This window comes from Zootoca vivipara, chromosome 6 (genome assembly GCF_963506605.1).
Source record: "Zootoca vivipara chromosome 6, rZooViv1.1, whole genome shotgun sequence".
NCBI classification, from domain to species: domain Eukaryota; kingdom Metazoa; phylum Chordata; class Lepidosauria; order Squamata; family Lacertidae; genus Zootoca; species Zootoca vivipara.
In genome coordinates, this window is record NC_083281.1 from 73,768,216 (window position 1) to 73,781,860 (window position 13,645).

Here is a 13,645-nt window from a genome sequence, read left to right on the forward strand (position 1 = left end):
ATTCAGGGAAGATAAAAGAAAGGACTTCTTCATGCAGTACATAATAGTTAAACTGTGGAACTCCCTCCCACTGGAAGCAGGGATGACCACCAAACTGGGTGGCTTTAAAAGAGTATTAGACAAGTTCATGGAGGAGGAGAAGGCTATCCATTGCTACTAGTCATGACGACTCCACAGTCATACGCAATAAATGTTTTTGAACGCCAGTTACTAGGAATCGCTGGTCGGGAGAGTGCTCTTGCACTCAGATCCTGCTTGTGGGCTTCCCTTTTGAGGCATTTAGGGTGTTGGACTAGATGGGTCATTGGGCTGATCCAGTAGGTTCTTCTTTCATTCTTAAAAAGAATTGATATCATATGTTCCTAAACCTTGGAACAAGCGATGGAGGAGGGGACTGTCTCCTTTGAGATGCATAACGTACACACACTCTGTAACAAAGCTGTTGTGTTTGCAGAGTGCTCAGGCACATATGCAATGGCCCCATGTGACAAAAACAAATAAGGAACTGGGAGTGGGTGTGCCCCCACAATAACTTTCAGAGGGAAAGCTGCCACGTCAGCAAAGTTACAAATATTAAATAAATAAAAAGTAGAAAGGGCAGGAGATCTGGATCGTGCCCTCTGGCTGGATTGTTGGCCGAGACCCTTCGACATGAACTGGCTCATGAGGAGCTGGGCCTTAGACCTAAACGGGAGAAGGACCTGCACACACAAATAAAGGATTTAAAATGGTATGTGCTGTGGTCATCATTCTAAACCATATAGACCACTCTCAATAGAAGTGAGAGAGTGTTCTATGAAAATCTTTCAAAGATGGCACCACACAATTGCCTATATGACATCACAATCTTCTCAGAACTGTTGGAGGGGCTGTGGGAAAAGAGGCACCGTTTTCCACTGTGTGCTCACAGTTTTTTGTTTTGTTTTTCAAATTATGGATAGTGGTTTGTCAAGAATGACCAAAACACCCAAACATCACATTCCTGCTTCACCACAGCTTTGTTTACTAAATTTGTGGGATAATCAGCGGAAGGGTTTCAGTGCTCAGGAACTCTAGACATGGACACTGGCGGCTGCCAGAAGTTCAGTTGCTCCAAAATCCAAAACTTTACAGAACTTGTGACTTCCACTTTGGTGTAAAAATATGTGGAGTTTAGCATCAGCTGAAGAAAAAAACTCCTAAAGTGCATGTTGCCAAAGGCTTGGAGGACCCCTGAGAAATTCTGCGCTGCTTGACTGGATTTTATCTTATACGTAACAGACACATAGGACTCCCTCTCCACAGTGCAATGTGAAATTTGGCTTTCCTAATGGTCTTAGATACTTTCCCAACCGAATATCAAATCTCTTCTGGATTGGCTAAAGTGTGCTGCTTTCTCTGGCACACCTTGGCCCAAGCAGCCCAGAGCGCAGTGGCTGCCCGGGGCTGCAAGGCAAACAGGCATGCACAGCCAGCCACGTGGGTCGAGCAGGGGCAAGGCTTTCCTGCTTTCCCACGGTGCTCAAATCAGTCCAGGGCTTGCCAGTCGGATGCCGATCCCTTGGGGGCCTGGAGGCCTCGCCTGGTTCCTTGGAACTGCCGAGCGAAACTGCTGAGTCACACGCGCTCCCTGCGAGCCCTGTGGGTGGCTGGCTGAGTGGCCTGTCTCCCCAGAACATGCCCGGGCAGCTCTGCCTGAGCGCCGCAGACACCTCCAGCAAATCTCTCCCATCAAGGAAAGCACTCAGGGAGGCAGCTGCATGCATCCTCAGGGATGGCCTTCCTCAAGCAGGTGCCCGCCAGTTGTTGCTGTGTAGCCCAGCTCCCAACATCCTGAACCTCCCAACATCCTGGCCATGTCTGCTGCAGGGGCTGATGGGAGTTTATTTGATTTACTCATTCATTACATTTTCTTCTTCTTCTTCTTCTTTGGCGATCACTCGTATTCGAGTAAGATTGTCTTCCATAAACACGGTTTTAACAATGGGTCTGTAAGTGACTGTGGAAGCCAATTCTGGATCCGCACATCCTTCCACAGTGGGGACATTGGTTTCCGGGCGGGAGTTGATCACGGTGTGGATTTGCCAAGTGTGCCTTCCTCTTGGCACGCTTCTCCCTTGCACCCTGAGATCGAGTGTCTTTAAAGCCCATGACACCTTTGGTAAAGGCTGTTCTCCAACTGGAGCGCTCGCAGGCCAGTGTTTCCCAGTTGTCAGTGTTTATACTACATTTTTTTAGATTTGCCTTGAGACAGTCTTTAAACCTCTATTGTTGACCACCAGCATTACGCTTTCCATTTTTAAGTTCGGAATAGAGTAGTTGCTTTGGAAGACGATCATCAGGCATCCGCAAAACATGACCAGTCCAACGAAGTTGATGTTGAAGAATCATTGCTTCAACACTGGTGATCTTTGCTTCTTCCAGTACACAGATATTAGTTCGCCTGTCTTCCCAAGTGATGCGTAAAAATTTTCAGAGACACCGCTGATGGAATCTTTCGAGGAGTTGGAGATGGCGTCCTCATAACATTTATAGGAGAGATGGCCATCCAACCCCTGCTTTAAAACCTTTCCTTCCTTGGAGGTTTCTAAGCAGAGGTTGGGTGGCCATCTGCCAGGGAGCCTTCAGCTGTAATTCTTGTATTGCAGGGAGTTGGCCTAGATGACCCTTGGGGTCCCTTCCAACTCTACAGTTCTGTGGTTCTATATCCCATCTTTCCTCCACGGAGCTCAAAGTAGTGTAGCTCTCCTCCTCCCCGTTCATCCTCCCAACTATTCTATGAAGTAGGTTAGGCTGAGAGGGCATCAGACCTGCCAAGTGTCCCTATTTTCCAGAGACAGTCCCGGATTTACAGAAGCCATCCCGGTTTCTGATTTGATCCCGGAACATCCCGCTTTTCATTAGGATGTCCCTATTTTCATCAGAGAAATGTTGGGAGATATGGAATAGAACATTCCTATTTTCATCGGAGAAATGTTGGGGGATATGGAATAGAACATTCCTATTTTCATTGGAGAGATGTTGGAGGTTATGGTGAGTGACTAGCGAAGGTCACCCAGTGGGCTTCATGGCTGAGTGGGTATTTGAACCCTGGTCTCCCAGGTCCTAGTCTGACACTCTAACCACTACGCTACACTGGCTTTTGGAGTCTATACAGCTTTTAAAGGTTCACCAGCTCTATAATCCTGTCTTGCACTTGGCAAAATTATAGTGGTGCTATTTACCCTCACTATTGGCTAAGTGGGTTTGGAGTCCATCCAAGAACATCTGAAAGGCTATACAGTAGATGTTCCCTAATGGAGACCTCATCTCCATGTATCTGTCCAGTCTGGTAGTGAATCCCACCAGTGCATCACATGATGAATGAAGACCAAACTTTTTACTGTCTGTTCTGAATACCTCCTGCTAGTCAACTTCATTCAGTGACCCCAAGTTCTAGCATTCCAAGAAAGAGAGGAAACCATCACTTTCTCCACACCATGAGTATTTCTGCAGAGCATCTTCCAAAGGACTCATCCCTTCCTGCTTACATAGGAAGATAAGGCAAGTGTTAGATCTGGTCAATGGTCCATCTAGCCAGCATCCTGTTTCCACAGTAGCTACATTAACCAGATGCTTGTAGGAAGCTTGCAAGCTGGACCCCAGCACAAGAGCATTTCACCCTCCTGTGGTTTCTGACAACCAGCATTCAGAAGCATTACTGCTCCTATCTGGGGAGGTAGAAAATGGCCATCAGGATTAGTAGTCATTGATAGCTCTCTCCTCCATGAATTTGTCTAATCCTCATTAAAAGCCACCCAAGTCGGTGGCCATCACTGCCTCCTGTGGGAGGGAGTTCTGTAGTTTAACAGGGAGTTCCGTGGTTTAACTATGTACTGCAGGAAGAAGAATTTTTATTTCTCTGAGTGTTTGAGCATTCAGCTTCACTGGATATCCATGAGTTCTTGTGTTCCTTCCCTCTCTGTGGTTGGAAAATAGTTTTGCAATAGCCCCAGGTTTTCAGGAAAGGGTAGAAGTTAGAAGATGTGAGCAACTGGTAATTAAGCAATTGAACCAAGTGCTCCCTGCTCCACTTCATGAGCTAAGCACTGGGTCACCCCAGCAGAAAGATAAGATCTGCACTGGTGTTTCAACTTTACTTTTCACCTTTGGGCATTGGTAGGTCCTGCTAAACTTGACTTTTACAGCATAGTTCTATACATATCCCCTGAGAAGTAAATCCCATGGAGTTCAGTGGGGCTTACTCTCAGGGAGGTGGTTTAAATCCCACTGAACTCCACTGGACTTGCTTCTCAGTAGGTATGCATAAGATTGCATTGTTAATGTTCTGCAATCGGATGGTAAGCCATTTGTGGCTTATCATTAACCTGCATCTCTAGAATCTGGTGCAGGAGTAAAGAACTTGTGGTTGATGGAGGTGAATTCAGGATTGAATCTGTAAATTAAAATTTAAAGCTCCTATCCTGTGGGGGGGGGGGAAGAGAAATATAAGAGTAACCAGGCTGTGAAGCCCCTTTAACAGAGTAAAAACACCTATGTGCTTTTGCAGCTTACTGGAAGCGAGGAGTCGGGCAATTACACTGTTTATCCCTGTTTATTTGTGGTCTGCTGACCTCTTTGTCCCCGTTGCTAAGAATGAGCTGCAGATTTTAGTAAGATAAACAAAAGGTTTACTTACATTTCAATGCAGGCAGCAAATACATCAAAGTAGTATGAAGGTAAAAGATACTTCTTAGTTTCAAAATATAAAACTAGTTTGCAACATGGAGTCTGGGCCCTAAGCAGAACCCAGGCATGTGCATCTGCTCACATCACTGGTTTGAAAGAAGAGAGGGAGTTCAGGAAGAAAGTACATAAGATTATCTCCTTTGTTAGTAGTTCCCACCAAAACATTAAAGAAGTGAACTCATACAGTCCCTTCTATAGTGATTCAGAAACTCCATGAGTGTCAGCCCCTCATATGCCTGTCTGGCAATCTTGCATTTTGACTGGAAATCCCAAAGTGGTCCTGTAGAGGATGTCAGTCTTCAGCTGCCATCAGCAAGCTGAGTGGTCAGCAAAAATGGTAGTTGGTATCTAGCAAGATTTGGTGAGCTATAAGTTTCTCACTTTTGCTATACCAGGTGTGTGTGTGTGTGTGTGTGTGTGTGTGTGTGTGTTGGTTATTTTTTTTTAAAAAAAGGATAACTGTCACAATAAGAATGGAAAGAGAATATCATTATGTAGAATACTATCAGGTTTAAAGTTGTATATGGAATTCTTTAACTGATGTGCATTTTCATTGTAGATATCAGCCCAGAATACTTAGTCACAGCTGACCAAGGATGGCTAGAAGAAGCTTCTTTGTGGATATCTGTAATGAAGGTATACCATGTATTCTGAAATTTGTCTGACTCAGTTCCTTCCCTACATGCCGTCGGCCATCTGTGTTAATTTCTCCATTTCTTAACAATCAAGTTTCTAGCCCTCGTGCAGTGGAGATACATTTGAACAGCGTTCCTGAGCCTGGCACCCTCCAGACATTTTGGAGTACGACTCCCATCAGCCCCAGCCATCACAGCAGTGCAAACTGAGGCTGGTAGTAATTATACTGTACCTGGGGGTGGCGGAGCTGCCTGGCACTTTACACTACAAGTTTCCAGCAAATGTTGCAGACACAACTCTTTACCCTTGCCTTTGACACTTGAGATGTATATTTTTAGGACCTGATTTCTGTGGCTGCAGGTTGTTTAAAACTGTTTTTAATATTGTGTCTTGATGCTGTAACCCACCCAAGGACCTTAGGAGGAAGGGCAGGTAAATTAATAATACTAATAGTAGCCAATAGATCTGTCCCTCATGAATTGGTCCTACCTCACAGTGTCATTGTTCTTGGGCTGCTGTTTCACAGCTTGGAAATTGACTGCCATTTCTCTGCCTCTGCTGGAGTTTTGGTGGTGGTTGGTTTTGGCCAATCCCCAGGGCACAGCGGTCTTGATGAGAGGGAGCTCCCACGAGGGCAGAGACTTGTCAGTCACCAGGCAGCTGCTTCCGCATCTCATGACTTGCCTGCTGATCCAGCACTTTTGAGGTGCCAGCAGGATAAGGAATTTGTGTGCTCTTGAGACAGAATCTACCAAGATGTCTCAAGGTCTGTGTGCAGCAGGTCTCCAGGTTTTCGTGATATTCCCAGCCCTACCCGGAGATTCTGCTGAGGATTGAACCTGAGGCCTTCTGCATGCAGAACTTTTCCTAGAATTGTAGCACTGGAAGAGATGCAAAAGACTCATCTACCCCAACTCCCTGTCCTTGCACTGCCGCACAGCGCCACAGCCCATTATTTCAGCTCATTCCTTCCTCTAAAACGACAACTGCTTTCCTCCTGTCCTTTGGCCTGCCACTTTTTCAATATCTTGCGATTTAAATGCTTCTGAATACCAGTTGCCAGGGAACTGCAGGTGAGCAGAATGCTCTTGTGCTTGAGTCCTCCTTGCTGGTTTCCCAGCAGGACACCTGGATGGCCACAGGGATAAAAGGATACTGGAGTAAGATGGACCACTGGCCTGATCCAGCAGTCTGTTATTATGTTCCAAGAATCTGTGTTGTTTTAATGTCTCGAATGAAATGGCACAAAGCTGTAGCGCCACTTCTCCCAGGAGGTGGTGGACTGTAATAAGGGCAAAGGGACACTCTCACTGAGGAAGCCATTGCAGGTCTCTTGCTTGGGAAATTGGGTGCTAGGGAATGAGCCCCTTGCAAGTCTCCTCTGTCACACCCTCAAATACTGTAGAGATGTGGCTGGCAACACACTTCACAGCACCTCAGGCTTGCAGGTTGGGGACAAGACCAGGCAAAACCCCAGGAGCAGAGGAACCCAGGCGATAACCGGCGCCGTGTCTGGGACATGTTTGGGCAACCAGAGCAAAGCTCTGGGTTGAGGGGGGTGGCTGCCAAGTGCAGAAACTGACATTGATCACAAAGCGGGGTGGGCACATTCTCTCTCCCCCTCTACCACCAGTCCTTCCCCATTTTGGAGTGGATCCAATGTACTAGGAGGGACTGGTCTTTCTGGGAAAAACCTTCCCTTGCAGATACAGGGGGAGATGGTGTAGCCAGGTGTTTAAGCAACCTGTCCAGCAATGGTTTGAAAGTTTATCCCCATTCAAAGTTTATCCCTGTTGTAGATAGAGCCAGTTTGGTGTAGTGGTTACAGCAGTGGTTCTTGAAGGGTGTAGCGTGCCACACTGGTGTGTCAGGAGAGGACGGCGAGTGTGGCAGGAAGATTCAAGGACAATCAAAGAAACGCCTAACCATGTCAGTGTAGCGTAGCATAGTTTAAATACAATATTTTTTATTTGCAAAATAGGGCTAGATGTATTCTCAAAACGAGAGGCAGAACAATGGCTGTTATTCTCCAGTTCTCCACAATATATTGTTGTGAACAGGGATTTCCAACTCTGACAAATATGGAAGATCAGAAAAGGGAAAGGCTTCTTTACGTTGATGAGTTTGTCTCAAATTAGACCCAATATAAATGAGATTGCTTGGCACAAGCAAGTTCACACCTCATTGAGTTGGTATACATACATTATTACTTAAGGTACATATGTAAGAGGTTCATTTATAATTATATTTTGGGAATGATTAATGTTTTTATGTAGCTGCATTGTTTTATACTTTCTGGATGTCCCATGATCATATTATAAAGTAGTTCTGTTCTGTGTTATAAACCAAGCACTGCTAGGAGTTGCCCCCCACAATATATTTCTCATCAATAAACATTTTTGGTGTGGCTCAAGCAAATTTTTATTCTGAAAGTGTGGCCAAGGGGGGAAAGTCTGAGATCCACTTGGTTAGAGTGTTGGACTAGGACCTGGGTTCAAATCCTCACTCAGCCAGGAAGTTCAATGGGTGATCCTGGGCTAACCTACCTTCCAGGGTTGTTGTTAGGATTAAATAATGAGTGGGGGGGGGTGAACCATGAATGTCATCTAGAGTTCTTTGGAGAAAAAAGTGGGATATAAATGCAGTCAATGAATGAATGTATCCCACAATTATGAATCTACGTTTGACAAATTGATATGAGGAAACCTTGCAGTGTTGGGAGTTTTTAGTCTAGAGAGATGACATGATAGACGTTTATCAAATTATGTGTGGCATGGAGAAAGTGGATTGCGAAAATTCATGGATGGATATATCAATGGCTACTTGCCTATGCTCTGCCTCCAGAGTCAGAGGCAGCCATGTTTCTGAATACCAGTTGCTGGAAACAGCAGGAGGGGAGATCTTGCTTGCTACCTTCCCCACAGGCACCTTGTTGGCCACTTCAAAAACAGGATACTGGACTAGATGGGCCACTGGCCTGATCCAGCAGGCTCTCCTTACATTCTTATGATAGAACAATACATGCATTTAAAAAACAAACAAACATGAATCTTTCTTTATTTTTAATTGTGTATCAAATCCATCATTATATACAGGTTTAAAGTGCTGTCTGGCCCTTGGCTCAAGCCATGCCAGATTTGTGCAAGGCACAGACCAGGGGAAAGAAAAAGACAGTTTAACAACCCGCGGGGGTTTACTGGCCTTCCATCCCCCCCTCCTATTGTGGCTATGTGAGGGAGAAAGGAGAATGTCTGGAAAGAGAGAGAGAGAGGGAGGGAGGGAGGGAGGGAGGGAGGGAGGGAGGGAGGGAGGGAGCAGGAAGTATCCTCAGACCCTTGATGGTCCTCAGAAAGAGAACTATAGTTATCAGGCAACTGATACCTGACTCTGAACGAAAAGGAAGACCATTGCTCTGTTGCATGCACACACATTCAGAGTTTGTTCAGAGTAAGAAATCATCTGCCCTCAGGAGTCCCTCTGACGTGTCTCTGCATGAGTCCATGTCATGGGTGCTCCTCCCGACTGGAAGGAGGTGGTCCCATATTGTCTAATAGGAACATATGCCAAGTGTTCCAACCAGTGTGATCCAACCACAGTTGGACCTAGCTCAGGATCATCTATAAAGACTGGCAGCAGCTAGAACCTTCTGCATGCAGAGCACATGCTCTATCACCGAGTGATCCTTCCCTAAACAGAACACAGGGAGCAGCCATGCAGAGGCACAGCAGGCAGCTTCATCTGAGAGCAGATCATTCAACTGGGTCAGGAGCGACTTGGGACGATCCAATCTCACCCAAATTACCAGGCAAGTGTTATTTATACCCAGCTGAGGCTGGCTGGAAAGCTAGAGCAGCACATCATTCTGAGACACAGCAAGCAGCCTTTTCTGCGGGCGGATCTCTCTCCTTAGCACATCGGCAATCCTTTCACAGCGCAGGGCTCTGCTCCAGCCACTCCGCTTCTGGGAACTGCTGCCGTACAGAGGAAACAGGAGCACGCAGGGCTCTCCGTTTTAAGTCGAGAAGTTTTGTGGCTCTACCAAGGTCTCCAGAGTGCTGTTTGTGGCGAAGGGGCTTCCTGGGCCCTTCTAGGTGGGCACGGGGGACTCTCCAAGCCTGGCGCTTTGGACAAGTCTGCTGGGCTGGAACAGTCCCGAAGCCAGCCCTGCTGCACACAAGCCTGCTGGAGATGCCCAAGGAGGTTGCTGCAGGCCTCACGGTTCAGGAGGTTGTATTTAGGAAGGAGGGTGGCAAGGCGGGACAGGCAGGTGTGGTAGCCATCACAGAAACTGTCTGCAGAGCCTGTGGTGGGGAAAGAGAGAAATCTGTCATGCCATCTGTCAGGGATTCCTTAGTTGCCATTCCTGCCTTGCAAGGGGTTGGACTATAAATGGCCCTCAGGGTCCCTTCCAGCTCTACAATTCTGTGTCTGTGAGCTGGGTACCAGTGCCAGCCACAGAAAGTAATACAACATGCATTATTCTTTCTTGAACTTACAGCACCCACTCGGAGGTCAGCAACAGGGGATTGGGCTAGATGACCCTTGGGGGCCCTTCCAACTTTACAGTTCTTTGATTCTATGAGCTGTAGTTTGTTCAGGGTGCTAAGAGTTGCTATTCCTCCTCACATAGCTGCCACTCTCAGAGTGGTCTAACATTCAATTCCTCTTCAAAGGCAATTCTAGGAATTGTTGCTCTTAGTGCCTTTAAGAAACTGCAGCTCCCAGGAGTCTTTAGGGGAAGCCATGACTCTTCAAATTGGCATCAGTGTGTTTTAATTGTATGGTGTGGGAGATCCATTCAACCCCTCTTCTCTGCCAACCACCCTTCACTGGTACAGACAAGCTCAGTCCTTGCTCAAGTGTTTACACACAGGGGTGTTGTGAGGGACTGGCCCAGGCATGCTAAGCACCAGTTTCTTGCACTGGGCTCCTAGATCTCTTGCCTCTTCTAACACTTAAAAAAAAAAAACCTGGGATCTATTCCCACATTCATCGGTCAGCTCCCCTGTGTTGGGTAATTCAGTTGTAAGAAATCAAGTGATGCCATATCTCACAGCATGTGTGAATGTCACGTCACTCACCAGAGATGGAAGTGCAAGGGGTTGGAAGCTCCCTGAGGAACTGGACAGTCATCTCTAAGATATCGGCCTTCTCCAGTTTGGAATAGCGAGAGCTCTGGAAAGGAAGGGGAAAGAGAGGGTTGAGTCAGGAGTCTCAAAAGCAAGAAAAGGCACAGAGGATGTTGCAAAGGGACACAGAGATACCAAGTAGTGAAGAGATAAGAAAAGGGCAAAGAAGAGGGCTTTGGATGTGGACAGGAAAGAGTGGGCACCCATCTAATGGAGGCTAGGGGCAGAGGGAACAGGTAGACATTAGGTGGGATGGAGCCACAGAGAGAATGAAAAGATTGCAGGTTCAGACAGAAGTACTTTTCTGTGCAATCCTTAAATACCAGAATGGGAACCTGTGCTCCACCCCCCAAAGGTTGCTAGATGCCAAACTCCTTTCATCCCTGACTACTGGCTGAGCTGGCTAAAGCTGATGGGAGTCCAATAACATGGTGTGTGTGTGTGTGTTTTGCAGGTTTCCAGCCCCCCCCCCAAAACTAAATACAAGGATAGCCACATGATATGGAAATAAATGTGGTCTCCACTTATTGAGGGAATATGCCTCTGAATCCAGGTGAGAGCTCTGGCTAGCCCACCAGTGTGGAATATGGAGCGCTCTAAATGCTGTTGAACTCAGGATGGGCAATGGCTAGAACACAGTAAGAGCTTGCTGGATCAGGCCCGAGGCCCCTCTAGTCCAGCATCCTATTCTCACATGGGCCAACCTGATGCCTCTAAGAAACCTATAGCAGGATTTGAGCTCTCCCCCCCCCCCCTCCTGCAGTTTCCACTGCCAGCAACTGGTGTTCAGAAGCATTACTGACTCCCAGCAGTGAAACTAGCATTTCAGGCTAGTAGCTATGGATAGCATTCCTCCTCCTCCATGAATCTGTCTAATCCTCTGCTAAAGTCGTTGGCCCTCACTGCCTCCAGTGGGACTGAGTTCCATAGTTTAACTTTGTGCTGTGTGGAAGAAGGACTTGCTTTCATCTGTCCTGAATCTTGCAGCACTCAGCTTCATTGAATGTCCAGGAGTTTGAGTTACAAGAGAGAGAAATCTTATCTCTACCCACTTACTCTATGCCATGCAGAATTTTATATCTATGTAATACAATTTCTACCTTGCATATTGTAAAAACAAACAAACCAAAAACCCTCAAAACAGTTTACAAAAAGTTAAAACAAAATCAAGAGAAATTTACAACTGTGCTTTAAAACATACAGAAGTCTAAACACTAAAACAGATTGAAAACAAAGCTAAAAACTTCTATTCTGTTGCCTCTCACTCGCCTGTTCCTTAAACTATGAAGTCCCCAAACCTGCAACCTTTCCACATAAGGGAATTGCTCCATCCCCTTGATCATTTTGATTGCCCCTTTCCAAACCTTCTCCAACTCCACAATACCTTTTTTCTGAGGAGGGGTGATCTAAAGGGGGCAGAACATTGCAGAAAAGCAGTTGCACCACTGATTTTCATGAGGATATTGGCAGTTTTATTTTCAGCTCCCTCCCTGAAGATCCCTGGCATGCCCACTGGGTCATGAAGGATGGCAGCCTAAGTCTAACGGCATCTAAGCAAGGCTTCGCAAAATTGGGTCTGCAGCTGTTTTTTGACTACAGTTCTCATCATCCTTGACCTGCTAGCTAGGGATGATGGGAGTTGTAGTCCAAAAAAAAGCAGGAGACCTTCTAGAGGGCACCCGTTGGCAACTCCTGCCCTCTTTGGTCCAATCCAGCAAAGCTCTTATTATAGAAGCTTTCTAGTCCTGGCATAAGTTGCGGAAGTGGGGAAAGACGGGGACGCGACTGGAAGGGCGGGCTACAAAATGCGCTCTGCAGAGGCTCAGAGTCTCTCTCTCTCTCTCTCTCTCTCTCTCTCTCTCTCTCTCTCTCTCTCTCTCTCTCTCTCTCTCTCTCTCTCTGTGTGTGTGTGTGTGTGTGTGTGTGTGTGTGTGTTCTTCCCGCACTGCAGGGAGAGGCAGGACTGAGCGCCACTTACGTCTTTCCCGATGAGAGGCAGGATGAGGGTCTTGAGCTGGTTAAGGCTGTCGTTGATGCGCGCTCGGCGGCGCTTCTCCATCAGCGGCTTGAGGCTCTGCGGGAGGAGAAGCCAGTCAGTCCGACGGGACGGGAGCACATGGGGAAGGAGGAGGAGAAGGGGATATCCCTCCCCGGGGAAGGAGGCTGGGCTGGGGAGCGGGGACTGCCTTTGAGGCCCTCACCTTTCTCAGCTGGGTGGCCTCCCCAGTTCTCTTCGGGGGGCCCATCTTGGGGCCGTAAGTCCTCGACGGCGCGTCGGAGCTGAGCGGCGGCATGGAGCTAGGTGGCTGTAGGAGCGGACGCCGAGAGAGAGAGAGCGCAGCGAGCGACTGCGGAGCTAGGAGGAGGCAGACTCAGCACTCCCCGCCCGCCAGAGCCGCTTTTATTGCAGCCGGCCTGCCCCGCCCCGTCGCTCCGCCTTGGGCCACGGCGTCGCCGGGGGACGCCCCAGCCCCGCGCTGAGTCCCAGCCCATCTGCTCCGGGGAAGCCGCTTAATCTGCCACTCCCTTTTGCACTCAAAATCCCGCCAGATGCCTCCTGGCCATTTGGGAGAGCTCCTCGGGGAAGCACCTCTGCAGCTGAGCATCTGTGCTCAGTTCAGACCTCTCACGGGGTAGCTTGGAGAGTTTTATCGTGGCCAGTCATACAGCTGAGAGCTATTCAGACCTGAATTCCTGGAAAGCCACTGCCAGGCAGTGTAGATATTGATATTATTAACTATGGATCTAATAATAATAATAATGATAATCACAATAACAGTAACAACAACTATTATTATTTTCTTGTGGACTTTTACTTTGTTATACCACAGGCTTGAGTGCCACCCGTAAAAATTATTGAATCCTTCAAGGTCTAACAAATCTGTGTCATAGCTGCCAAGTTATCCCTTTTTTAAAGGGATTTTCCCTTATGCTGAATAGGCTTCCTCGCGAGAAAAGGGAAAACTTGGCAGCTATGAATTCTGTGTCCCTCAAGGTTATCCATTCTTTAAGCCAAACCAGGCAGGATGCTTCATAATATGTTCTAAGGTCCGTACTGATTATTATTGCACAACTATAGAACCACAAAATTTGTTAAACAGGCTGTGGAGAAGCATCTGAAGATCACATGGGTTAAAATAATGTTTTGCTCTGTTTTTACAGGGTTTCTTTGT

The 13,645-nt window shown here is 47.2% G+C and overlaps 1 protein-coding gene across 1 annotated transcript; it reads right to left on the reverse strand.

Annotated features, from left to right (window-relative positions):
* Nucleotides 1–8,659: 8,659 nt before the first annotated feature.
* HES2 (hes family bHLH transcription factor 2) lies at nt 8,660–12,820 on the reverse strand. The gene is made up of 4 exons (XM_035120085.2): nt 12,674–12,820; nt 12,451–12,546; nt 10,425–10,518; nt 8,660–9,644 (listed from the first exon to the last, which is right to left on the reverse strand). Exons 1-4 carry the CDS (start codon nt 12,764–12,766, stop codon nt 9,379–9,381), a joined length of 549 nt encoding a protein of 182 aa, XP_034975976.1. The 5' UTR covers nt 12,767–12,820; the 3' UTR covers nt 8,660–9,378.
* Nucleotides 12,821–13,645: the final 825 nt, after the last annotated feature.

Coding starts and splice junctions, on each gene's coding strand:
- HES2 (XM_035120085.2), bottom strand. CDS start 12,766: ATGCCGCCGCTCAGCTCCGACGCGCCGTCGAGGACTTACGGCCCCAAG. Junction 12,547..12,673: donor AGGCCACCCAGCTGAGAAAG/GTGAGGGCCTCA, acceptor CTCCTCCCGCAG/AGCCTCAAGCCGCTGATGGA. Junction 10,519..12,450: donor TGCCTCTCATCGGGAAAGAC/GTAAGTGGCGCT, acceptor CTTCCTTTCCAG/AGCTCTCGCTATTCCAAACT.